Source organism: Sphaerodactylus townsendi, linkage group LG02 (genome assembly GCF_021028975.2).
Source record: "Sphaerodactylus townsendi isolate TG3544 linkage group LG02, MPM_Stown_v2.3, whole genome shotgun sequence".
Classification (NCBI taxonomy): domain Eukaryota; kingdom Metazoa; phylum Chordata; class Lepidosauria; order Squamata; family Sphaerodactylidae; genus Sphaerodactylus; species Sphaerodactylus townsendi.
This window is the reverse complement of record NC_059426.1, coordinates 94427417-94453458: the sequence shown is the minus strand read 5'-3', so window position 1 is coordinate 94453458 and position 26042 is coordinate 94427417. Positions and strand designations below refer to the sequence as shown.

Sequence of the window (26042 nt, the reverse complement as noted above, 5' to 3'; positions counted from 1 at the left end):
TAAGCAATGATGAAGTTCTAGATGAATAATATACCTTAGAATAACATGTTGTAGTGACCATGCACTGTACCGACAACATTGCCCCCACCCCTCTTATTTTTGAAGAGGAGGTGTTTTATCAAGAAGCCCCCAAAGGATTTTGTGAAAACTAGTTAACTGATTTACGGCTTGTTTCAGTGATTCTAACAGTACTATGAGACTGTTGCTGTTGGGATCGTCCCACAGAGCAGCCCGCCTGTTTGCACATTTTTAAAAACACTTTGTCTATGATTAATAACAGCTTTTACTATCATTGTTCCCCACGCCCCTAATTGTTCGGGAAAGCCTGAGTGCTGCGGTTCTGCCGGCATGGGCGTCCCCAGATGCTCGCGTGCAAGCCGAACCAAGAGGGCTCCTTTGCCACTTGCCCCGGCATCTTCCCTGCTCTCCCGTCCCCTCTCCCGTGGAGCCTCTGCGGTCTTGTTGGTGCGGCTCTGAGTCATGATTCCCGACAGCCGCTCTGGCCTTGGCAGCGTGAAGACATGGCGGCGCCCTGTGAAGAGCTGCCGGCTTCCGGCTCTGTGCAAACGCCTGGCTGGTCGTGAAGACGACTGCAAGGAGGCTCCCACTACTTATTACTGTCGTTAGTATTCGTGCCTCCGCGCCTTCTCCCACTCGCACAGCCGGTCTTGCGTGAGGCTGAATCTCCGTGGAAAAAAGTTGCCCTCCCTCCCAGGTAAGCGGGGCTAGTAGGGGGACGGAAGCTCCACCTGCGAGATCGTACAGGGGCTGGGGTGCAATGTCTTGCTCATATTCTCTCCAATAGGGTGTAGATGAATGGAAGAAACAAAGGGATTCCCTCCCCCATCTTGGCCAGCTCTATTCTACATCCAGACAGAAACCGATTGCAAAAGGGTTATCCTGGAAAAAGGGGGTCCGACGCTGTTCCCTCGGTGCGCGGTGCAGCAGAATGACCACACTGGGGTTTTCCCTGGCAGCGCTGCATCAGGGCCCAGGGACACGCGAAGTGGTTGTTAGTTCCCAGGCTATGACCTCCTTTTTGGGTTTCCTGGAAGTTAGTGACAAAGCTTTGTATCTGCACCAATAACGCAAAGTAGAAATCCTCGCATTGCTCTTGACCCTGTATGGAAAGATTGCGACAGTGTCGGATCTAGGTGATTTTAAACGGATCCTCGTGAATTCACATGATTTTCGTACTTCACAAAATAAAGTCACCATCATATTGTGGATTGTATCTTAGTCTAAAGACAGCACGATAAAAATCATGGATTCACACTTTTGTGGCACTGCCATTGTGCAAAAGCATAGATCCAAAGTATGGATCTACATGATTTTTATGTGGGATTACCCAATTAGGGTAATCAGCCTCTGGAGATCTCCCGAGATCAGTTTCCCTGGAAAAAATGGCTGTTTTGAGAGGTGGATCAAGGGTATTATACCCATACTCTATGCTCCCCAGGATCCACCCCAAAAATCTCCATGAATTTCCCAAGCTGGAGTTGGCAATCCTATGCCTCACCAACAAATCATTCATCACATCTGTGGGTACAGATTACATCACAGCAGAGGCATATGGCCTATAGGGACATGGGGTCACACATGTCCCCTGGCGCATGCCTTTTTGTCACATGGCGCCTTTTTGTCACCAGGCACCGCCTCCCACATGACAAAAAGGCATGCGCCCCAACCGCATGCCACCGAGCCACGCCCCTGACTCACACCTCCGCCCTCTGTGCAGGCCAGTGGGGGCAGGGCTCGGAGCCCCTGAGCCACGCCCCTGAGTGCAGTGGGATGCCCGGAGAAGCCCACCTGATACGCCTCTGCATCACAGAAATCACTGTCCCACTGCTTTGTAGCACTGCCATTAGGATTGCTAGACATTGCTCCCCTTTTCATTCTACCTTTTCTCCTTCCCATCCAACAGCCAAACTACCTTTATTTCTGTCCCCCTCCCCACATCATCAGCTTTCTCTTCTCCCCTTCACAGCCTCCACATGGGAACATTGTGACCCATTTGCCAGCTACTTGGCCAAGCCCACTCACATGGTAGGAGGAAAATGGCCAGTAGGAAAAGGGTTCAGCACTTAATGAGATGCATGCTTCGGATCCATGTTTTTGTGCCATTATAGTGCTGAGGAATGCTGGATATGGGGTTGGGGGGGGGGTTTCAGTCTGTGGGCCTGGTTTTGACATATGATTTGGAGAGTCCTGTGTTTTTTTCTTTTAAAAAACAAAACCTGGAGGATCCATGAGGACCTGTGTAGAGCCAGCTTTTACATTTTTCTATCATAAAGCACTTTCTTCATATGTTTCAAAGGTTAAAAAGTTAGTTAAAAGGTAGCTTTATTTTCAAAGATTGCTTTATTACTGATGACCTATGAGAAATCTTCAGAGGAGGAGACAGTTTAGAAACGCACCACTCATATTCTTCCTTAGGCTTTCTGTAAACTCAGGCATTTGTCCACTCTCCCCCTCCCCTTCATATATTGGCTAATAACTGATTTCAGCCTGCTGTGCTCCTGGAGGTCATTTAGTCCTCATCAGACTCTGTCTCTGTCTCTCTGTGTATGTGTTTTGTTTTTATAAATTTACAAACAATATATATATATATATATGTACCTGGAGAATTCCCTGAGTATATAGAGTCACCTGGCCAGGTTGTGTAGCTTTTATGAGGGTCAGCCATTTCTTTATTAGATGCAGTGGAAGTTGTTCTCCAAAATCCTGTAGGTTTTAATGGGTCTTTGTTGCTTCCCAAACATCACAGCTTCATTTAACATAGTGGATGTTTTTCAGATGACTGGTTGTTAGTTGCAGCCCATATAACAAAAAAGGCTTATCATGCCTTCAAGCTAAGTACCAAATATATTTGGTAAAGCTTTATCCTTTACTATATGTCACTTCAAAATATTGAATTTTGAAGGTGGTCTTGACAAAACTTTGTAGAATATGTAGTTATGCTTTCATAGAAAATGCAGACAAACTCCGTGTAAAATAAATTTTATGCTTTCTTATTGTCATACCAAAACATAGGTGTGAGGAAATGCCCTCTACTTGAGCTCCACCTTAATTTATTATTAAAACATGCTCCAAAAGCTGCAGTGGTGGGAAAAGGCTGGCAAAGGGAAAGCTTCAGAAGATGAGTTATCTCTCTCTTAAGCTTAAAGCAACCCCAGTTATGGAAATATCTATGACTGAAGTGAGAACAAAGGTTTAGCATTTAACCCATTGCTGGAATTTTATACTTAAATGAACAGATACAGGGATAGCTAAATGGCTAGATAGTATTTTTGTCTTCTTGAGGCAGGAATATAAGGACTGACTCCAGGGGTAATGGACTCCCAAGAAGAGATAATAAATTATTAGGATGCAAGGAAGTAGCTGTCTCTTGTCTCTTGGGGTTTTTGTAAATAAGTCATGAAGGCCTAAATGTCCATCTTGATCACCTTTTGAGGGAAAATGGGGAAAAGTCCCAACTCTGAAAGCCAAGGTAAATACTGCAAATGCAAAAATTATTAGCCTGTCCTAATTAAATATTGGCCCCTTCCGAACATGCAAAATAATGCGTTTTCAAACCATTTTCACAACTGTTTGCAAGTGGATTTTGCCATTCCGCACAGCTTCAAAGAGCACTGAAAGCAGTTTGAAAGTGCATTATTCTGCATGCGCGGAATGAGCCATTGTTTAGGATAAGTATATAGTGTTTAAAGGATTAGGTGTTTTCACTTTTTCTTTACCTCTTAGGTCAGCCTGATGCTTGGACAAACACTGTTTTTTATTGTTATTGAATAACTTTCTATTACTTTCAATACTCAGAGTCTGATCTCTGTAAATACATCTTACCTGTTCTTGCTTTCCAAAGAGTGGAAAATAGGAGGGGCAGAGGATAAGGTAACCATTTCTTGAGTGCTGTGGGACCTAGTGCAAGCAGAGCAGGGAGATGCAGCCATTACGTGAGCCTTTAAGCAGCAGTCCAGACATACAGTGCTAGATGTACAAATCCATCTAGCAGGAAATACTCACAGATTCATTCGTGGCAGCAGTTACTACTCAGTGAGAAGTTTGGTACCTCTACAGGAAAAAGGAAACAGGTGGTTTCACTGTGTGGAGACTTGAGATGCCTGACCGGGGGGGTGGGGGGGTGGGGTGGAGGGCAGGAATTAACCTCCTGAGACTCAAGGGAATGGGGCTTGGAAGTCTGCTCCTTCACAATGAGTAGTATACTGAAGATGATATATACTTGGCATCCTTAACATTAGGTGCACTTCTGATCTAAAAAAGAACTTTTTCCTTCATCAGAAGCCTAAGCTGCTTCGAATGTAGAGTGTTCTGTGTTGTGTATCAAAACTCTTAAGATTAATTCTGAGGCATTTCAACTATGGCTTGCTGTGAACTAGTTTGCTGGCTGTTTTCTGCGATAAACACAGTACCCAACATTTTTTGGGAAGAGAACCTTCTGAATGTAACCCAGACTGTAACTGTGTTGAGGAGAATTGGACAGAGTTCATGAGCCACATGGTTTCCAGGCAGATTTCAAAAGATGTTTCTAGCATGTTCAAAAGAGACTTTGTAAATAGAAAACAACCAGGGTTTGTTCTGCACATACTAACAGATACAAGATACAGTGCAGTGAAAGTACAGGAGCATTTGAAATGGAAAACTGACCTAGCCAGTATGATTGTTCCTTTAACTGCAGAAAAATGTGTTGAAACCATCTGTGTGTATTGTGAGTCAGGAACAAAATTTGGAGGAGAAGGTGATTGAGCTCTAAACTGAAAACCTGTTGCTTTTCTTTTCCTTGTTCTTGTTCTGGATTGCATTGAATTTTTAAGATAGACAACTGAATTTGGAGCTTGATTAAAACTGAGGGCTTTTAGTATTTTTTCCCTTCCTAGTATTAGATATGCACAATTGATTTGGGACCTAGTTCCATATGGATCCAACAATTGACGGCTGCAAAAAATGCCTCACAGGAGTGTGACTGCTGTGATAATCCACCTTTAGATTTCTATGTATCTTGCATTCTTTAGTATGTTTCACTTGAAAGTGAACAGTGTTAGAAAAAATAGCCCTGTTTTGCATTAGTTTTTTTGAGTGCTTAGAGTGCTAAATTATAAGCAGTTTTTAAGATAACTTTTAACTCATTGGCAGCTTGTCTTTTCCCTTGCAGCACGTAACTGTTCTGTGCTATCATTCCTTCAAGGCTTCTGGTCCCTATCTAGATTTTCTGGCCTTGAAATTGTAGTTGCCAGTCATTGTTTTGCTGGCATTGTATCTCCTTTCTTAATAAATATGCCTAAATATGCCTGAGAGCAGCAGTGGCGTAATGGTTAAGAGCAGGTGTACTCTAATCTGGAGGAACCGGGTTTGATTCCCACTCTGCCACTTGAGCTGTCGAGGCTTATCTGGAAAATTCAGATTAGCCTGTGCACTCCAACACACGCCAGCTGGGTGACCTTGGGCTAGTCACAGTTCTTCTGAGTTCTCTCAGCCCCACCTACCTCACAGGGTGTTTGTTGTGAGGGGGGATGGGAAAGGAGTTTGTAAGCCCCTTTGAGTCTCCTTACAGGAGAGAAAGGGGGGATATAAATCCAACTCTTCTTCTTCTTCTAATTTATTTGTGCACATCAAAACTCTGTGATAGTCATAGAGACATATAGGCCATGTTCTATATTTTGCTGTATTGTGATTAGACTGACTGCATCAGGAACTGAATTTTGTTGTGTAACCCATTCAAAACACAGTTTGACTGGATTGATAGAATTATAACAGTTAGTTTAATTGTTTCTAATCTCTGCAAACCCTAAAGCTGAGAATGTCCCAGGACCAAGACAAGCCAGATAGAAGTGAAAGAAATTCAGATGTATCAAATGGATCTGAAGATGACCAGCAGGATACCTTAGACAATCCTAAACAGTCTGTCAGAAAGAAGGTTCGACAAAATACACCAAGTCCAAGCAGAGGCAATATGCCACAAGGTGAGCAAAAACTACCAAGTTATTTCCTCCTCCTTAAAACCAAACTATCCTATAATAATTTCTATACAATTAAATAGTTTCTGACATTACATGAGCCATTTGAAAACTGCATTTGCACTTTCATTTTGTAAAGTATGGATTGGATTCTTTGGCTTACAATTAGAAGATGGATCTTTCCCCACCTTCCTGTTACCACAGCAGTCTTTTGCAACCTCACACAAAGGCATTCTGAAGAGGGTCAAAGGATTCCCATTTTACTGAGGTGGGCTGCAGTGTGGAGGGGGAACTGGCGGAAATTGGACTCACCTTGCTTTTGTGTCACTGGGGTTCCTACTGTTTTTTATTATTATTATTATTTCATTTTTATACCGCCCTCCCCCGAAGGGCTCAGGTCTCACTGTTGTGAAATTTCAACATGCTCCAAAAATATTTGGTGGAATGGTATTGTTATGGAGCGGTACCATGGAATAGTACCATGGTATTGGTAACCAGTGTAACTTTGTGCCCATTTTCATTGGTTTGTTTAATTTAAATATTCTGGATTTTGTGATTCTGAAATTGAGAGCAGGTTGCTCTCTTTTTCCTGTTGTCCTGTTTTCCTATTGTCCTGTTTGGATGCTTCCCAGATTTTAATAATGTCAGCGATAGTGTTTAGAGAGGAAGGGGTTGATTTTTCACAGTTTTTTAAACACTCCACTTCCTTTGTTTTCTTCTTGCTTAATTCAGCACATAATGCCTTCATTTTATCCTGATCTTGGAAGGATATATATGAAAAGCAACCTATCTTTTTCCTAATTTCTGGATGGACCTTCATTAATATGCTTAATTGACTGGTTAATATACCTAACTAACTCTGTTTTTTTTTAAAGAGCATTTCTGAAACTTATAATTTATTATCAGGTAACTATGCCCTGACCTGGACAGCCCAGGCTAGTATGATTTCATCAGATCTCAGAAGCTAAGCAGGATTGTGTCTGACTAGTACTTGGATGGGCGACCTCCCAGGAATATCAGTGTTACTATGCAGAGGAAGCAAATGCCAAACCACCTCTGTTAGTCTGTTGCCTTGAAAACTCTACTGGGTTGTCATAAGTAGGTTGCAAGTTGATGGTACTTGACACATACACAAATAACTGCAGAGGTTTGTCATTGTGATGGTACTTTATTATCAAGAACATTAAACATTAAATAATTCAGACTCAACCTAGATAAGTTGAAATGTATGCCCGATTCATATAAAAAGCAAAAGGTGGGGCCTAATATGTATATGAAAAGTGATACAAACATGTGGGGAGTTTACTTCTGGTCTGCCTTATTTTCCACAGTCCATCACTCCAAACATTTTTCTATCAGTGCAGCTCCAATGTAGGAAGGGCATGAGGCTGAGATAAAAGTTTCACCAGTGCAACTCACAAAATTAAGATGGTTCAGCTACATACCCTGTTTGAGGTTAAAATTAGGAACCCCCTTTCTTACACAGGTTGGATGTGAACATGGAAGGCACTTAAATTGCAAACAGGAATGCCTCTGTCATGGCTAATGTCCATCACACACGACACCAGAAAACAAACATGTGTTTATCTAGCAGCATGAGGAATCCCAAAGAAACCAGAACATAAAATTTCAGAATTTCTGCAAAGTTTGAGATGTTCTACTTGATCTTACAGCATGAAATATCTCTGTGACTTAGAATATCCTAACAACCAGAAATACTAGGACATTTATTTACATTAAAAACATTAAATTCTCATGACTCACACAGCATCAAAACCTGCGGTTTGGAGTCTGTAAGCAAACTGTGTGGTAAGTAGAATACATTTTAACTTGAGCATTTTTAAACCAATAGAATGTTTTTACTGAAGTGTATTTAATTACCTTACAGCTAGTCCCCCTCAGTTTGTATCGGTGAAGGAGCTGATGGAAACAGCAAAAGGTGTAACAAACATGGTTTTAGCCCATGAGATTGTTGTCAATGGAGGTTTCCAGATAAAACAAGCAGAATTACCAGAAAACAGGTATGAAGTTTATTATTGCAGATAGAAAAAAGCAAGTGGACTGTTCTAAAGCTAAAGCTTATCTGGACATGAAATTCCTCCTCTGGGAATCCCTTTTTATAGACTTATCATTAAAATAAGTTCTCGAAACAAGATTGGCTATAGCCCATCAGTCCTTTGCCAGTTGCCCTCATTGCTCTTATCTCCAATTGTAACGAAAAGAATGCTGAGTTTCTTTGCTGCTGAATGATTTAGCTATCCCTTTTGATCCTGGCAACATCTTCCTGGCTACAGATTCTCCCCTGCCTGTTCCTTGTGTACTATGACTCATTCTTGGACACAACAAATACACTGTTTTTAGCTGAGATAATTTCTTTCTGTTAACAATGTCAGCCATTCCATATTCTCATCTGGCTGCTTTTTGCCTGTCACTTTTTTATTGTACCCTTCTTCCAAGGAGTGCTGGACAACATACATAGTTCCTTCCTCTTCCATTTTATTCTCATAACAACCCTATGAGTTAGGTCAGCCTGAGAAAGAGTGCATGGCCTAAGAACACTCAATAAACTTCACAGTAGAGTGAAGATTTGAATCTGTCTCTCCTTAGTCCTTTTTTTTAATGCTAATCAGCTGTTTCTTTTCTAAGTTCTACTTGGCTTTGTTCTAGAGATCTCATTTCAATTTTCTCCTGTTTCATTGTTTGTCAGCCTGGAAAAAAGAGTAAGAGAGATTGTCCACAAAGCCTTTTGGGATTGTCTGGAAGCCCAGTTAAAAGAAGACCCACCATTGTATGATCATGCAATTAAACTTGTAGGAGAGATCAAAGAGGTAAGAAGATTGGTCATTTGCAAACCTGCCTTTCTATCCATAGCACCATTCTAATAGGTCACCTCCACTAATAAGTGCTTCCCAGTATGTAAACTATCTATTTACTATTATTTAATGGTTCCTGTTTTTGACCAGTTACTAATCCATAAGAGGAAGTATCCTCTTATTCTGTCTCAGTGGGGAGGGACGTTGTCAAAAGTTCAGCTTTTGAACAGGCTGGTACATATTGAGTACCAAATGATCCTTATTTACTTTTTATTAGCACCTTCAAAGATAGCTGTAAAGCTTAATGCAACAGATTCAAAGGCATCCACAATGGAGAACAGTGCTATCTCTATTGCCTTCATCAAGACAGTTTGAATTTTCTTATGGCAATAATATGTTAGCCTAGTTATCCTGTCGTCAGCAGTGATCTACTGATTTGTTGTATTTGTTGGAGAGCCAGCGTGGTGGTTAAGAGCTGGTGGGTTCTAATCTGGAGAACCGGCTTTGATTCCCTACACATCCACATAAGTGGCGGACTCTTATCTGGTAAATCGGATTTGTTTTCCCACTCCTACATTCCTGCTGGGTGACCTTGGGATAGTTACAGTTCTTCGGTACTCTCTCAGCCCCACCTACCTCACAAGGTGTCTGTTGTGAGGAGAGGAAGGGAAAAAAGTTTGTAAGCCCCTGTGAGTCTCCTTACAGGAGAGAAAGGGGGAGCGGTATAAATCACAACTTTCCTTCTTCTACATTTATTTATTCACCAGATGAGAATGCTTTGGTCACTGGTCACCCAAAAGGTCTCGGGTAACTTACAGCATTAAAACAGTGCGTGTGTAAGTGCTGTCAAGTAGCAGCTGACATAGCGACTTCTGCTAGGGTTTTCAATGCACATGATTAAGCAGAGGTGGTTTGCCGTTGCTTTCCTCTACCGAGGCTTCCTTGGAGGTTTCCCTTCCAAGCGCCAACTCAGCTTAGCTTCCAAGATCTGATGAGATCGGGTCATACTTTACTATTCCACATCCCTTAAAACAGTATAAATTAATTAAAAACAACATAAAAATAGAAAATAAATATGAAATATTAACATTAAAATGTCAAACTATTAAAACAGTGGCTAGCAGCATACCACTAACCAGACAGTCCAAACACGTGAATTACAGTCCAAAGGTCACCTTAAATAATTCTGCCTTGCATGCCTGTGGAAACTAAACAAGCCTAGCAAGGCATGAGCATCATCAGAGAGTGCATTCCACTGGGTAGGGGCTACAACTGACAAGATAACTCAGGGGTAGGGAACCTTTAACACTCAAAGAGCCATTTGGACCCTTTTTCCACGGGAAAAGAAAACACTTGGAGCTGCAAATAATTTTTGACATTTAAAATAAAGATAACACTGTATATATTGGGGTTTTTTTACCTTTTACTCCGCTCATTCTGAGAAGCGCATGGATGTGTCCGCCTTGCTGCCTGCAAGGCGGGCAAGGATGGGGCCAGCGGCTCGGCCTTGCCAGCCGCCGGGAATGCACCTGCTCCGCTCCAACGGGGCAGGCAAGAGGGGAAGCCCACTGCACGGCCCAGCCGGCTGCGGGCAGTTGGTGCGCCCGCCCTGCTGCCTGCAGGGCGGGCAAGGATGGGGCCAGCGGCTCAGCTCGTGGAGCCGCAGTGCAAGGGCAGAAGAGCCGCATGCGGCTCTCGTGCTGCAGGTTCCCTACCCCTGAGCTAACTGAACCATTCTGGAGCCAAGCATTGGCAAGAGGCCCCTAAAGGATAACTAGAGAGAGCTTGCGGCATTGTAACAGTAGACGTGGTCTCAAAGATATGATAGTCCCAGACCAATAAGGGCTTTAAAGGTGTACACCGACACCTTGAATTAGATCTGGAGACTAATTGGTAGCTAGTGCAGCTGCTGCAAAATTGGATTAATAAGAGCTGACCATGATGTTCCAGTCAGCAACCTGACAACTTGGTGGTGACTGTTGCACGGATCAGTGTGGCTGGGTCAAAAAAATATTGACCATGCTTTCATGGACATTTGTTTGTTCAATAATAGCACAGAATCCAAACATACCCTGAAGCCCTTTACAGAGTCACATGAGTGGCCTGTCAGCTGACATCTCAGTATTTCCAAGCCAAATTACCTCCATCTTGGATAGATTCTACTTTATCTATGTCCCCCATTTGCCACTGGACTACAACATCCAGGCACCGGGTATTGGTGAGAGCTCTGCTGCTGACTGCTTATCCAGCTGGAGGAAGAGCTGAATTTCATTAGTATACTGATGGCACCCAACTCCAGACCTCCAATCCCAGCAAAAGAGTGCATACATGTGTTAAATAATAAATTGGGAAGATGGTTGAGCCCTGTGAGACCCCCCAACTAGACCCCGATTTTCCTTCAGTAAGGTAGCTGCACCATGTGTCTTTATAGCCTATTGTGGGTCTTCATGTTCCACTTCCCCCTTGTGTTTTTCCTGTTCCCCAGCCTTATCCCTTCCACTTCCCAGGCTAGGTGTTGCATCCCTGTTTTCCACAGAAGAGGGAAAGCATCTGGAGGTTGTGGTTGGACAGCGTGAAGGAAAAACATCAGATGAGAGAAGGGTTAGGCATTGCTTTTCATCTCCCCCTGTAAATCTTCCCCTTCTGACATCAGTTTATCGTGGTTCAAAATATGAGGTAGATGCAAAATATTTAGTTCCCCCTTTAGATGTCTCAGTCAGAGGAAGCACATGCCTGCACACTTACTACCTGGTTTTATGTATGTAGTTCCTGCTCAAGAATTCCAAGTAGCTTATTTATTATAAGCAGTGAATAAAAACGTTAATTATGAAAATGGGTTTTATTCATTTGTACTTGAAATTATAAAATTCTACCATATGTAGCCATGTAATATTTCTGTAATGGTTATTGGGTTTGAAATAGCATTGACAGATACAGCAATGCGATATAGGTAAGTGCCAGTAACAGGAACATTGTTTTCTTTCAGGCTCTTCTGACTTTCTTGCTGCCTGGTCACACTAGATTAAGAAATCAGATTACCGAAACTCTAGATCTGGAACTGATAAAACAGGAGGCGGAAAATGGTGCCCTTGACATTTCTAAACTGGCAGAATTCATTATTGGAATGATGGGGACCCTCTGTGCACCAGCTAGAGATGAAGAAATTAAGAAGCTGAAAGAGATTCATGAAATAGTTTCCCTGTTCAGGTACTAGAGTTCAATAAATATGTCCATTGGTTTTGGCTTGCTTGCATGCTCTGGAAAGTTTTGAGAGATGAAAATTCTGTATGCAGCACTGAATTCATTTTTCTTTCAAAACTGGGTAGAATACTGCAGGGTTTTTGCCTCAATTTTAGTGCATACGCACTGGTGAAAATCAATGAAAAGTGAAGCAGACGATGAAAACTGAGGTAAGATTTTCGCTGAAATAATCGGCGAAAACTGAATCCAACTAAATCTGAAGGCGACGAAAACCAAGGTTCCATTGTATAATGAGTCTGTCTGCTCTTGCTTTCTGAGCATGATGCTGAATGTTTGTCTTTGCCTGTGGCCTACTGAGGTGATAAACTGGATCCCAGCCTATACTTCTTCAACTATACTTGTAGGGCTCACATGATTAAATTGTTGTGTATCTGCAAATATTCTTAGCACACACAAAACTAGATGCTGAGTAGAAGGATTTTAAGGTATCGTTCTCCCCAAGAGTCTTCCTTGTGCAGGGAATTTTTGTATGAGAACCATTTAGTGTTCCCCCAGTCTGAAATGGCACAGCTGAGGCAAAGTTTATCAGTGAGAACATGCCTGAAATAATTTGAAAAATTACTATTAAAGCCAATGGAGTTGCTGTGATAGCCCATGGCAGTCAAAACCAAAGAGATTTCTGGCAGTGGAAAGATTAATAATGTTCAGTTACAATAGCATTTATGTATGTATGTATGCAGAGGCGTACCAAGGGGAAATGGCGCCCCCCCACCTGGAGGGTGGGGCTCCGCCCCTATCATTACCCCCCCCCCTTTGCTCCCGGCTCCCAGGGAGCCTGCAGTCCTTTCTGTCCTCCCCTCCGGGGAGGCAGAAGAGACAGACGTCTATCGGGTGGGGATTAGGGGGCGTGCCCATGCCCCACATCACCCTGGGGGTGTGGGCATGCCTTCCCAAACCCTGCCCCCAGCCTGTCTGGGGGGGGCTTTGCTTCTGGCTCCCAGGGAGTCGGCAGCCAACAGCCCCTTCTGCCCTCCCCTCCAGGGAGGCAGAAAAGACTGCCGTCTATTGGCCTTTGGCATGTGCTTTTATAGCACTGGGGTGGGGGGGGGGCTTGGGGAGGGTGTGGCCATGCCACCATGTCACCTTGGGGGCATGGCCACATTCCCCCAAGCCACGCCCCTTGGCCTCAATTCTCGATGACGACATGGGCGGGGTTGAGGCGCCAGAAGACGACGAGGCAGCAGGACTTCCTGCTGCTTTGCAGTCTTCTTCTTGGTCATGTGGGGGGGGCAATTTTGTGCCCCCACATGACCAGGTAAGGGGCGCCCAGGGGCAGTGGGTACCCCTCATCCCCAGGTACATACACCACTGTATCTATGTATCCATGGATACTACAAGAAATATGTCAGTCTCCTCAATATGACTTTTTGCTGTTCTTAAAGATAACCTGTTGTCAATGTAACTTTTTGCAGAACTGAATTCTGAAGAGTGCTCCTGATCTCTTCAGACCTTTCTTCGAAAGGAGAGCAGTCTTGATTGTGTGCTTTTTGCTGATGACATCTAGACTTTGTTTTTCTTGAAAGTTTATTATTTTCATTATTCCTGATAAACAGTTTTTTAGGACTTAAGTATGTATTAACTGCAACATTTGGATATCCTGCTTGACAGATTCTATGCTCTTGTTTTCTCTCTTCCTGCAGAGCAATTTTCTCTGTGTTGGATTTGATGAAAATGGACATGGCTAACTTTGCTGTGAGCAGCATCAGACCACATTTAATGCAGCAGTCGGTAGAATATGAAAGGAAGAAATTTCAGGAACTGTATGAGAAACAGCCAAGTATGACTTTTGTTATTTTTCTCTATTAAATGTCCTACTGCTATCACTAAAGTGCAGATTTGACAAGTGAGTGCAGTTTTAGTATTCAGTGGTCAGTTTTTAATTTGAGAAATGCCAGAATAACTACATTAATGGGAAAAAGAAGTTCCAGCTACCACATCTTGCATGTCATGTGGGCAGAGGATGCAGCGCTTCTTTATGGTGAGTCTTTGTTTATTGGAATGTCCTTTCACAGTCCTCTGAATTTCAACAGCAGATTGCAGTGTGAAGGTGTTTACTCTTGAGATTTCATGGTCTTCTTTCTATTATATCTTTTATCTGTAATATTTTAAGAGTTTTTGTTTTGTTTTTTGATGAAGCCTGCCCAGCTTGTAACCCATCATGCCAAACACTCTGTTATGACAAATCATCTTTTGTTGCTTCCTGCCTGGGCCTGCAAAAGTCAGAAAAATTGTCAAGCACTTGGCAGACCCTGATACATGTCTCATAGGTTGCTTTCAGCTTGATGGTTCATCACAGATTGAGCAGGCCTGTGTAAGAGCCAACAATCATCCATCAGATTTTTGAAAAATATATACTATCACAATCCGAATGCTGCGATTTGAGTGAGCTCTTTTCTTGTAACTCAACTTGCACCTAAATTGTGAAGTCCACCTTGTGAAGGAGAATGGGTAATTGCAAGGGGAGGCTTCAGTTCCACCTTAAGCTATTTTGAGGCTGGTCTGTGGAACAGAGTGTTGTTTGTCTGCCCTGTGATTTTCCATTGGTATAACCCATTTCCTGATACAATCGAAAAAACAACTCTGGATTTTTAAATTGATAAAATACATTGGAATTAACTGCATCCACTGTGGCATTTCACATTTTATTTTAAATAAAATCTGAAATGCCTGTCTTGGAGAAGCTTGAAGAATACCACTAAGCTATGCTTTGATCTGATTGCCTAAAAGTAACCTTAATTGTAACCCTAGCACCTTGTTTAAACTGGGACAGCTTCACATATCACAACTTTCCTACATTTTCATCTTGGTTTGCTGCATGGTTTTAAAGGCTTGCTAATCATTTCCAGGCATGTAAACATGTCTGCTGTCTGGCAACTGGAACTGGTTGTGTCCTGGGCACACATTTACGGTGCTTTCAGGCACAAGAATGCACTTCATCTGTTGGAGAAGGCACATGGCTGCCCTTTGGAGGAAATGTTAAGCCATGATTTTTCCTATTAATTATTTTTATTCAGTACACTTTTACTCCGACATTACTCGAACGAGCTCAGAATTGCATATGTGGTTATTTCCTCTCCTCCATTTTGTCATCATACCAATCCTGTGAGGTGGGCTAGGCTGAGAGAATGAGTGGTTCAAGGTCACCCAGTGAGCTTCCTGGCACGTGAAGATTTGAACCTGGATCTCCTAGGTCTTCAACCAATGCTGTAACTGCTGTGTCCCACTGAATCAAAGATCACCATAACCTGTTTTTAATTATCGGGCTCCTGTACAAGTGTTCAGTACCGCTCTTGACTGTTTCTGTCCCTTAAACAGATTCCCTGGCTTTTGTCACTGAGTGGCTACAAGAAGCTGCTGATGAGGTGAGACCCAAAACCCTGCCTGCTATTGGTGATGGAACTTCCCACAGACCTCCTGTGCTATGTCCTCTTGCTGTACAGAATCATGCATACCTTAAGCTGCTCAAGTGGGATCATCTGCGGAAACCATTTCCAGAGGTACTTTATATGTTTAAAATATTAATGTTCCAGCTCTACCCTCATAGCCAAGGCAACTTACATGAGTAAGAAGTTGAAATAGTAAAATAAAACAGTTGCACAAACATTACAATTCCAAAGATGAATTGCAGCAGAATGGAGATTCAGGATTAACAGTTAAATTGGGCTCGCACGTGGATAGATGTAGGAGTAGGATGGTTGTTATCTTGTATATGAAACTCACAGTTCCATTGAGTGGTACAAAAGTGAGCCATGAATGGCCTTATTTAATAATTGGTAGAGAGGCACTTCTAGAAGATGGTGAAACATTTTTAATGCTGTATATCTGTGGCTAGGGGGACCAAGGAAGTCAAGTTTGAGAGGATGACTTGGGAAATTTTGGCAGTGTAAACAAACGTGCCCGCGCCATGCCCCTGCACTGGCACGTGCCCAGTGCGTCATGCACCCGTCCCCCATCCCCTTGGTGCTACGCCACTGTTGTATTGTAGTATCTCACAGTCTCATGAATGTGTGCCTGTCTTATGGTATAAAACCTTCAGTGGCAGGAATGTCAAGTACTTATCAAGAATTATTGACAAGAAGTGAAGGAAGAATATTTATATTCAGTTTTTGATTTATTATCTACACCAATAAAAACTCATGCTTGTTAACAGGTGCTCTTAGGCATGTCTCTCAGTGGAAATTTATATATAAACTGTATGTATCACATTGTTCTTTCCACAGAAATTCAGGAACTGTATGCTCTTGCATGAGTTACCACTCCTATAGTTAAAAATGGCTCCTAATTAATTCTTTCTGGATGACTGAGAAGTTGTTTTGATTGTCAGAATATCTGGATCCATGAGAAGTGTCTTGATTTATATGTGGGGAATTGCAGTCAATGTCAGTGTCTTTTAGGTACCATATATTTAAAAATCAGGACACCCAGTGTGAACATTTGATTCATGGGCATGTGTTCTCTGTACTAAATGACCTCATTGCAGTGTAGATTTATAAGCAGTCGGCTGGTATTATCATTTGAATTAATGTAAGCTTGGCAGAGTTCCATTGAACCTTGCTTATTTCGTTGGTGTTTCTGGAAGGGAGAAGATAGTGTACCTTGTAAAGAGCTGACTTTCGTTGAGAAATAATTTCAGTAGTTCAGATACATTTTCAGCCATTTTTTCTATTGCTGTTGCATAGTTTGTATATTATTACATAATATATCTATTATAATTCCAACTTTCATTCCCTCTTCCCTTGAAGATGATCCATGCCAGTCTGGGAATTTTAATCAGGCCACCTATGAAACTGAAGAGAGGGCTGTGCCCCATCAGGTGGCAGGTGTGGTAACTGGTGATAACTTGAATTATGTCAACCAGTTTTCTTAGTAGCTTTTTTATTGCTTCATTGATTGTCTGTCTTCACTTAAGAAAATTCTGGTCATAAATACTTCAGTCTCCTTCAGAAAAAATTAAGGTCTCCTCTATGGTGTTATTTTAGCCGATGCTACTGTGTGGGGATAGCTTGGAGTGGCTTCCCATAACAGCTGCTCTATATGAGAGGCCAACAGGACACTGGGGCGGGGGGGAGGGGAGGATTAGTCAATGCTTCTCCCCTGTGTTTCAGATCATTGTGTAATGTGATACCTCATTCTCCATGGTAATGACGAGGAATAAAAATAAGTATGTGAAATACTGTTGCAGTACTCTGGCTTTCGATATGAAGCAGCATGGGCAATCATTCTACAGGAAGGCTGTAGCATGGACCCACAGCACCCTCCTGAGCCCCCTGAAGTTGTGTTCCTGTGGGCCAGTGACTATACAACCGAAAGGAGATGTAAAATTGGCAGAAATTTGCCCTCCCCCACCCCCTTTGCCAATGGAACAGCTGTTATGTCTATACAATCACAATTTAGGGTCTAGGCTTCTATTTTTTCTTGCAGTTCTCTTGAATGTATCCAGGAGCAGGTCTCTGAAACTTGCTGTAAATCTTGGACCCTAAGCAGTTAGCGCATAGCTGTGTACGTTGGGACATAGTTGTCTTTCTGTTACTGCAAATCAGTACCGTAGCATGGAGAAGATCCTTTGATTCTTGTGGCAATGTGTTTGTGCACTAGCAGCTTGCTGAGCAGAGGTGGGTAGTGTGGGGCAGCAATCTAAAGCAGTGTTTGTATGATAAATGTGTTGTGTTCCTGGCTGTTCTTTTCCACACAGTGCAGTTGTGGGCTGCTTTGAGAAGAATTTTGTGCCTTATACCTTTCTGAATAACGCAGAGGTGGCAAGAGGAATGGGAAAGCACAGCCATGGCAATGAAGTTTTGAAATACAGTAATATTGTAGTAAATGAAGAAAGTCCTCTGCATGCTGCTGTCTGTAATCACCATTTCATTCCTTTATGTTGTTGTTTGGCCTGCGCAGCAAGCTGAAGTCATTGTCTTCTCCACTGTGTTGGAAACATTTTTCTGCAGACTGTGCTGATGGACCAGACACGCTTCCAGGAAATGCAGTTTGAACTGGACCAGCTGATGTTAACAGGCGCTGTTCTGCTGGTCACATTCAATGCAGCAGGCCCAGCCCTTTCAGGCTTGCCAGGCTTTGCTGACAAACTCAAAACTGCTATCCGTGTGCTGTTGACTGGGCTACACCTTCCGTGAGTACCAGGCAGCTTTTGAGCTCTCTGTGATGTGATGCTGAATGGTATGGAATAGTATGGAAGTAATCCCTTACTGTTTTTACAGATATACTGCACATCCTTCTTGAGATGCAAAAGGCTGTGGCATTTAGGGATGCCGGGAGGTGGGACATAGCATTCCCTGTAACAAGTAGTGATGTGAAGAGGCCTTCATTAGAAATTCCTACGTTCCACTAACGTTGACAGACAGACAGGGCAGTCAGGCAGGGTATAGGCCTTGGACTGGGGAGCAAAGTGGATACTATGGTGCTCCCAGAGATATCATCAGGAATACAGTGTTTATTTATTTAGACTATTTGTGTGCTGCTTTTCTCCTGGAACACTAATCTCAAATTAGCTTACAAGTTTTAAACTTCTGAACCCAAGAGTATAATCATTCAAAAACCCAATATAGCAAGATATCTGTTACTGATAAACCTATTATAACAAAACTTAAATTGGAATCCAGGGCCTTCTTGATATCCTTCAGAACTCTGATACTGCAATAGAACTGGACCTAACAATATGGTCTACATTCTTATGTGGTGGAGAATTTTTAATCACATAACATAGTGCACATACTTTAAAGGGCTACACTGTTTTTCATCAACATTGGTCAGCTCCCAGTCCTATTTGAGAACCAGCTTGGTAGTGGTTAAGAGCAGGTAGACTCATAGAATCATAGAGTTGGACGAGACCACAAGGGCCATCAAGTCCAACCCCCTACCATGCAGGAACACACAATCAAAGCCCCCTGACAGATGGCCATCCAGACTCCATTTAAAAACCTCCAAAGGAGACTCCACCACCTTCCAAGGCAATGTATTCCACTGTTGAATAGCTCTTATCGTCAGGAAGTTCTTCCTGATGTTTAGGTGGAATCTCAGTTCCTGTACTTTGAATCCATTACTCTTTGTTGTAGTCTCTGGAACAGCAGAAAACAAGCTTGCTTTAATCTGGAGAACCAGGTTTAATTCCCCACTCCTCCACATGCGTGGCGGACTCTTATCTGGTGAAGCGGATTTCCTCACTTCATACATTCCTGCTGGTTGACCTTGGGCTAGTCACATTTCTTTGGAACTTTCTTAACCCCAGCTACCTCACAAGGTGTCTGTTGTGGGGAGAGGAAAGGAAAAGAGTTTGTAAACTGTCTTGAGTCTACTTTCAGGAAAGATGGTGTATAAATTCTAACTCTTCTTCTTCTCCCTTGATAAACAACTTTCTCTTCCATTCTTATTTCTGACATGATTTCTGGTTTTGGTGGGTATATGAGACTTCAAATATAAACAAATCAGTTGCAAGGGTTTTTTTACCATCTTTAAATAATCTAACCCTTCTTCTTCCAGCTCCTTCAACTTGACTGAAGCTTTGGCTGCCATCAGTGAAAAGGTCTGTGCTGAAGTGAACAACTGTCTTTCCCAACATGGATTCACACCATTCACACCTGAAAAAGAGGCTGTGCTTAAAGGACAGATCCAGTCTCTGGTCAATCCTGATAATTCCATATGCAAACTGATAGGTATGTTTAGGAGACCAAATTAATTTATGTGATGGAGAGATTGCCCTACAAAACCTATTGTTGCACCTATTTAGGGCTGAATGCAATTTAAATTTTCCACTCATGCAAGTCCCTTCTATCCATGGAACAAAACATTCCTGTCCTTCTCCCCCTGCTGCTGAACCCCCTTGATCTTCTTGAAATGCTGCTCCTTCAGTACAGGGGACCTTCAGGAACAGCATGAGAGGCAAATCCGGGGTCTGCACCAAAAAAGGGGGAATTTAGAAATTGCTCCACTTTTTCCAATAGTGGAAAACACAGTCTGGATGCAGCCTGTGATATCAAATTGTCATTAACGGGCATCAAAAGGCTGGTGGAAATATTCAAAGTGGAAATGACTTGTGAATGCCAGGAAAGGAGCAACTATTTTGGGAGATCAGTGATCAGGCTAAGAGCTAGCTTCATCAGGGATTATGAGAACTGAGGGTTACAGCAGGGGATGTTTGGGTTTCATTTTGTATCTGTGGGTGAGAGGGTTCCTTTTAGATGGGAGTTAAACAGTGGGAATTAAACAGTGGCATACTGCTAATGGGGACATGAGGTATCTCATGTCCCTGGGCGTACGCCATTTCATCATGGGGGGGCCGGTGGCTGGGCTTGATAAAATGATGTGTGCCTGCTGCCAAGCCCCACCCTTCTCCTGGCCTCCCTGGGGCCGACTCCTGCCCTCCCCAGGCCTTGCAGGGAGGCTTGCAGGGAGGCGGGGGGGAGGGCTGGGCTTGGTGGCTGTGAGTAATGGCCAGGGGAGGGCAGAGCTGGCCTGCAAGGGGAGGTGGCCCAGGAGCCCATCTGAGTTGCCCCCCCAAGCCCCGGCCTCCATGCTGGCTCCCATAAGTGGGGGGGGGGGGCACAGGGAGGCAATCATGCCCCCAGGCACCATTTAGGCCCAGTACACCACTGGAGTTAGAACACCCTGATGCTTAAGGATCACACTGAAAGAAATATTCTGGGCAAGGATAAAGCTTGTTTTAGGATGTTGTGGATTTTCCGGGGTTGTGTGGCCGTATTCCAGTAGTATTTTCTCTTGACGTTTCACTTGCATCTGTGGCTGGCATAAGATGCAGGCGAAATGTCAGGAGAAAATACTACTGGAACACGACCATAAAACCCGGAAAACCCACAACATCCTAGTGATTCTGGCCATGAAAGCCTTCGACAGTATACTAGAATGTTTTGTTTAAGTACTAACGTGAACTTACTTGATAGGCATTTCTGTCTTCTTGTCAGGATTTCTGTTAGTAATTCTTAACAATATTTATTTTCCCTTTCCAGATTCTAGAAGCCAGGTTTTTTTAGGCAGCTACCTGGCTTCTGGTTATCAGAAACCCATTCCTGCTATTCCTGGTGGATTAGGCCCTATTCAGCAAGAGCTGGAGGAAATTGCTGTCAAGTACATTCGCCTTGTTAACTACAACAAGATGGTCTTTAGCCCTTATTATGATGCTGTTCTCAGCAACATACTGAATAAAGAAGAAACAGCTCACTTACAAGGAAAGCTGGATGATGATTAACTCCAGGGTTTTGTTCTAGCCAGTAAGACTTTAATCCAGAGTAGTGCAATAAAAGGCTTCATACTCATTCTGTTACACTGATGTCTCTACCAGAATTATGAGGATTGAAAACAGATATGGGGGCTCCTGTGATCAGTCTTGGCATTCCCTCCTCTTCTCCTTATGTCCCAGATCAGTGTTGTTCCCTGGGGAAATCTTACATAGCATCAATGAATTGATATGCAGACTGGGAGTGTGAAATAGCAAGATTAGGTGTTCACTTCTTCCCGCTTCTACCCCATTGATCAGTGCTGTAACAAGGAGCTTTGGTCAGAAGTTCCATGCTGAACCATTCTACTATTGGGAGTATGCTAAATTGTGCCACCCCCCCCCCCCCCCCCCAGCCCTTCCCTCTGGCTAGTTGTTCAAGGTACATAGGCAAGATGTTCAATGAGTCCCTCCCTCTGGCACAATAATTTTCCTGCTAGATTAGATGCATGCAGGGAAGCCAATTTCTGTGCACTGGATTAGGCTAATTTATCTTTCACTGTCACCTTGCAACCTTTGGAAAATGCCCACAAACCATTTCAGTAATTCAATAGCAGTGACTGAGTGCAAAGCTGATATATTGGATAAGTAAAGGATAAATGCTTCAATTCAAAACAAACAGAGAAGCTGGAAGTCTTTTAAAATTTTATCTCTGCAATACAAACAAATTAAAACAATATCTTGATGTTTTTCCATTTACTACGGTATAAAGATAGCATGAACTTTGGTGCAAAAGAGGTAATAGCTTGTTTGTACGCTACGGTTTGTAAAGCCTGTTCTAATAATTAAATGTCCACATTTACAAAACTTGGAATACTGGTAGTGACAGTCTGTAGACTCACAGAATTGCTTCACTCTTAGGATGTGTAGAAACTAAAACTCTTTTGATGAGTGTTTCTTGGTTCATTGCTGCTGGTAACACGAAATACAAAACTTTACCTATTTAGAAGTGGTATAATATTTGTCCATTGAATTTCAAATTAGAATCCAGCTGTGTGAAAGTTTTGTGATTGAGAAGAGGTACATTTCAACTTGAGAAACCCTGTTAAAATGACAACACTCTAATCCAGTTGTTCTTTGTGCAGGGCTGTTCACCTAGTTTCTCCCCCTCTATCCTGCATAGGAACTGTAAGCAGGCTTTTGGGCCTGATGGCTTCCAAGCATGTGTTACTCTTGCCAGACTGAGATGCAAGACTTTATTTGTATATTAGACACAGTGGTTATGAATGCATAGCAGAAAAGAGCTATTTTTTAACTTTTCATGGAATTTATGGAGAAGGTATTGTGAGTAATTTTTTCCAGAGTTCATAAACTTCTATAGTAAATTTTGAATACTGGAGAACGTTGACTGTGTTTCTTATGTAGGTGTGTTGTGAAATGATTTTCAGTATCAGAGGCTTGACTATTATATTTAGTAAAAAAACAAGGAAACAAGATCACATGTTCAGAAAATTGCTTTTGCTTGGGGAAAAAAATAAGTCTAAGAAAAAAAGGGAGAGGCGCAACCAAAAGTATATATGCTACATTAATGAAGCTGTGCAAAATTGGCATGTGTTGCAAAAGTCAATTATTATTCATCAAAGCAGTGTTTATTCATAAAATAAAGTTACCAAAGGAAATAACACAATTTTACACTACTATCAGAGTAAACATAAGTCAGAACATAAATTTAAGTATGCTGTGTGTTGTTTCTTTAAGAAAATATTTTTTGGCTTGTTTTCTTTCCTGACAGGAGCTGGTTTCTCCTTGTTTTGCCCAATGTCTAATTCAAGGGACCCATGTATTCAAATATATAAAAACCAAATTTATACATACATTGCATATCAATTGTACAATTATTTTACAGAAATGAATCTTGTTTTTTAACTCATAATTTCTGCTTCTTTTTATAACTTATACTATCATATGAAGATCACAGTTGATCTGAGCAAAATAATAATTAATACCACTATAAATTGCTAATTGTAATATTATTTTCACCTCATAATTCTCTATCTGAGATTTAGTTTGGCCTTTCCATACACTGATGACATGTAGTCTTGAGTATAATAAAGATAAAATTACAACGTTATTTATCCAGAAAATAAGCAGAAAGAAATAGAATTTAAAGAGACAATACACAGCATACTTAAATTTATGTTCAGACTTATATTTGACTGTTGAAATACATGCTAAATTTGCACAACCTCATTAATATGGAAAAAATAAAGCAAATGTTCAAGACTGTCGTCTAGTTTGTAACAGAGCAAAACACAAGCCTAAATTTTTTTAGTCCTATTAACAGATGAGTACTTTGAAGTAAGCAGTTTGATTATAGTTTTGATTCTGCAAATAAGTGAACTTGTTGTTTCACTGCATCATCAACCAGGAAAATATACTTACTTGATCGAGCACTTTGCTTTACATGTATGTAATGGATTCTTCTTGATGTGTCTGACTTCTCCCAGATCACTGGATTAGGATAACTGTATTTACGCAGAATTGCTTTCCATTTTATGATGCTCACGAGATTTGACTTTATGGCAAATGTCAAAACATATTTGTGTGTGTGTGTGTGAGAAAGGTTCAGTAATCTTCTTTGGCAATCATATGAAAAATATCAAACCAGTATTTTTAACATAAAAAACAATTAAGCTACAATCCATTCAAAACAATGTAAGTAGAGGTATTTGAAGGGTGCTGAATTTGGCTGGATCATGCCAGTTGGTCTTGGATTTCCAAAACAAAATTAATGTTTCAGGTTGTTGTAGCCTAATTAAGTTTTGCTTTAGAATTAAGACCCCATGCATAATTGTTGTGTTGGGAGTCCCCTTATGTATTTCCTCGAAGGTTATTGAGAATGTTAACTCGTTTCTGCCATATAAGTATCAGTTGCTGTTGTCTATGCCTTTCCTCTGTCATAAATGTGACTCTGTAACTCAACTCATCTGTAATAAATACCTGTTATGTGATCATCTGTTACAGTTCCAAATAGTGAGTGTTTATTGTATTGTTTGTCAGTGATGGATTATGTCCTTGCAAGGATCAATTCTTCCAATTGCAAGGATGTTAATTAGCTAGATCAGGGGTCTGCAACCTGCAGCTCTGGAGCATGCGGCTCTTTCAGCCTTATACTGCGGCTCCGCGTGGCCTGGAGGCTGGAGGGTAGAGTGGGCCTAGTCTCCAAGACTAGGTCTACTACCTATAGGAAAGGATGGAGCCATTATTTCTTATGCATAGACATAGCCTCTCACCAGCAATTGGAAATAATGGGTTGCTTAGTTCCTGTGCCTGGAAGATCTGGCTTCTTTATCATCCATTGGAAATATTGCCTCCATTTGTGTCCTCTGGGCACAGGCGTAGCTACCATGGGGACATCCGGGGACAAGTGCCCCGGGCGCCACCTTGTGGTGGGCGCAAAAATTGCAGGTTCGTTTGGCTTTCTGCATTTTTTACTGTATTTTTTCAATTTTGGCCTGCAAGGGGCGCAGTTTTTAGGCTAGTGGCACCAAAATTTCAGGCTATTGTCAGGTGACTCTCCTGATGATACCAGCCAAGTTTGGTGAAGTTTGGTTCAGGGAGTCAAAAGTTATGGACCCCCAAAGAGGGTGACCCCATCCTCCATTGTTTCCAATGGGAGCTAATAGTAGATGGGGCTATCATTTTGAGGGTCCATAACTTTGGACCCTCTGAATCAAACTTCACTAAACTTAGATGGTATCATAAGGATAGTCTCCTGCTGATACCACCCAGGTTTGGTGAAGTTTGGTTCAGGGGGTCCGAGTCTCCTAAAGATAGCCTAAAATGTTGGTACTGTTAGCTTAAACATTGCTCTCCTGACAGGCACCCTCAAATTTTCCCCGGGTTCTCTCTTTAAATCCACCCCCTTTGGAGTGGATTTAAAGGGAGAATCTGGGCTCCCTAGATTAAAAAAACATTGAAAGTATAGTTGAAGGCTTTCACAACCAGATTCAACTGCTTGTTGTGGGTTTTACAGGCTGTGTGGCCATGGTCTGGTAGATCTTGTTCCTAACGTTTCACCTGCATCTGTGGCTGGCATCTTCAGAGGTGTAACGCAGAGAGAAGTCTGTTATAAGAGAAGTCTGGACCAGTGTATAACAGACTTCTCTCTGTGATACACCTCTGAAGATACTAGCCACAGATGCAGGTGAAACGTTAGGAACAAGCTCTACCAGACCACAGCCACGCAGCCAGAAAACCCACAACAACCAACATTAACAATGATGCTGTTTGGGGTGGATGGGTGGGAAATCTACCCTGAAACAGCATCACTTTCAATGTTGTTTAAACTAGAGAGCCCAGAGTCTCTCTTTAAGGTGGATTTAAAAGGAGAATCTGGGCTCTCTAGTTTAAACAACATTAAAAGTGATGCTGTTTCAGGGTGGATCCCCCCTTCAAAAAATAGCATCACTTTCAATGTTGTTTAAACTAGGGAGCCCTGGGTGTGTTCAGATTTGTGTGTTGGGGCATGTTCTATAATGTGATGGTGACTTTGAGATGACCTGGTGCAAAAAAATGTTGTTTGGTCATGGTGGGGGAGGGACGCTGCCCATATGCGGGGGGGGTGTGCAAAACTCAGATTTTGTCCCGGGCTCCATTTTCCCTAGCTACGCCACTGCCTCTGGGTGGCTGACCAACCGTCCACAACCAGGTCTACCCAATCAGCTGTTAGTTGCCATCTCCAGTTTATTTTAAATTTTAAAGGGTTGTTTTTTAGGGTCGTAAACTTGGTCTCCATTTTAGCAGCCAAGT

At 42.2% G+C, this 26042-nt stretch overlaps 1 protein-coding gene across 2 annotated transcripts; it reads left to right on the top strand.

Moving 5' to 3' along the window:
* The first annotated feature begins 316 nt into the window (after nucleotides 1-316).
* Nucleotides 317-24246, top strand: TCP11L1 (t-complex 11 like 1). 2 transcript variants are annotated; one of them, XM_048485002.1, is made up of 11 exons: nucleotides 317-712; nucleotides 1905-1915; nucleotides 5808-5978; nucleotides 7861-7993; nucleotides 8680-8800; nucleotides 11772-11992; nucleotides 13687-13823; nucleotides 15362-15543; nucleotides 17992-18173; nucleotides 19541-19713; nucleotides 21025-24246. In XM_048485002.1, exons 3-11 carry the CDS (start codon nucleotides 5816-5818, stop codon nucleotides 21261-21263), a joined length of 1551 nt encoding a protein of 516 aa, XP_048340959.1. In that variant the 5' UTR covers nucleotides 317-712; nucleotides 1905-1915; nucleotides 5808-5815; the 3' UTR covers nucleotides 21264-24246. The 2 variants fall into 2 exon arrangements, with proteins under 2 accessions (XP_048340959.1, XP_048340958.1); XM_048485001.1 differs by lacking the exon at nucleotides 1905-1915 and having other exon boundaries at nucleotides 317-715; nucleotides 5810-5978.
* The last annotated feature ends 1796 nt before the right edge of the window (nucleotides 24247-26042 follow it).

Excerpts from the sequence above, each read along its gene's own strand:
- TCP11L1 (XM_048485002.1), top strand. The coding sequence starts at position 5,816 with ATGTCCCAGGACCAAGACAAGCCAGATAGAAGTGAAAGAAATTCAGAT. Across the intron at positions 5,979-7,860 it reads CAGAGGCAATATGCCACAAG|CTAGTCCCCCTCAGTTTGTA; the intron begins GTGAGCAAAAAC and ends ATTACCTTACAG. Across the intron at positions 18,174-19,540 it reads TTGACTGGGCTACACCTTCC|CTCCTTCAACTTGACTGAAG; the intron begins GTGAGTACCAGG and ends TTCTTCTTCCAG.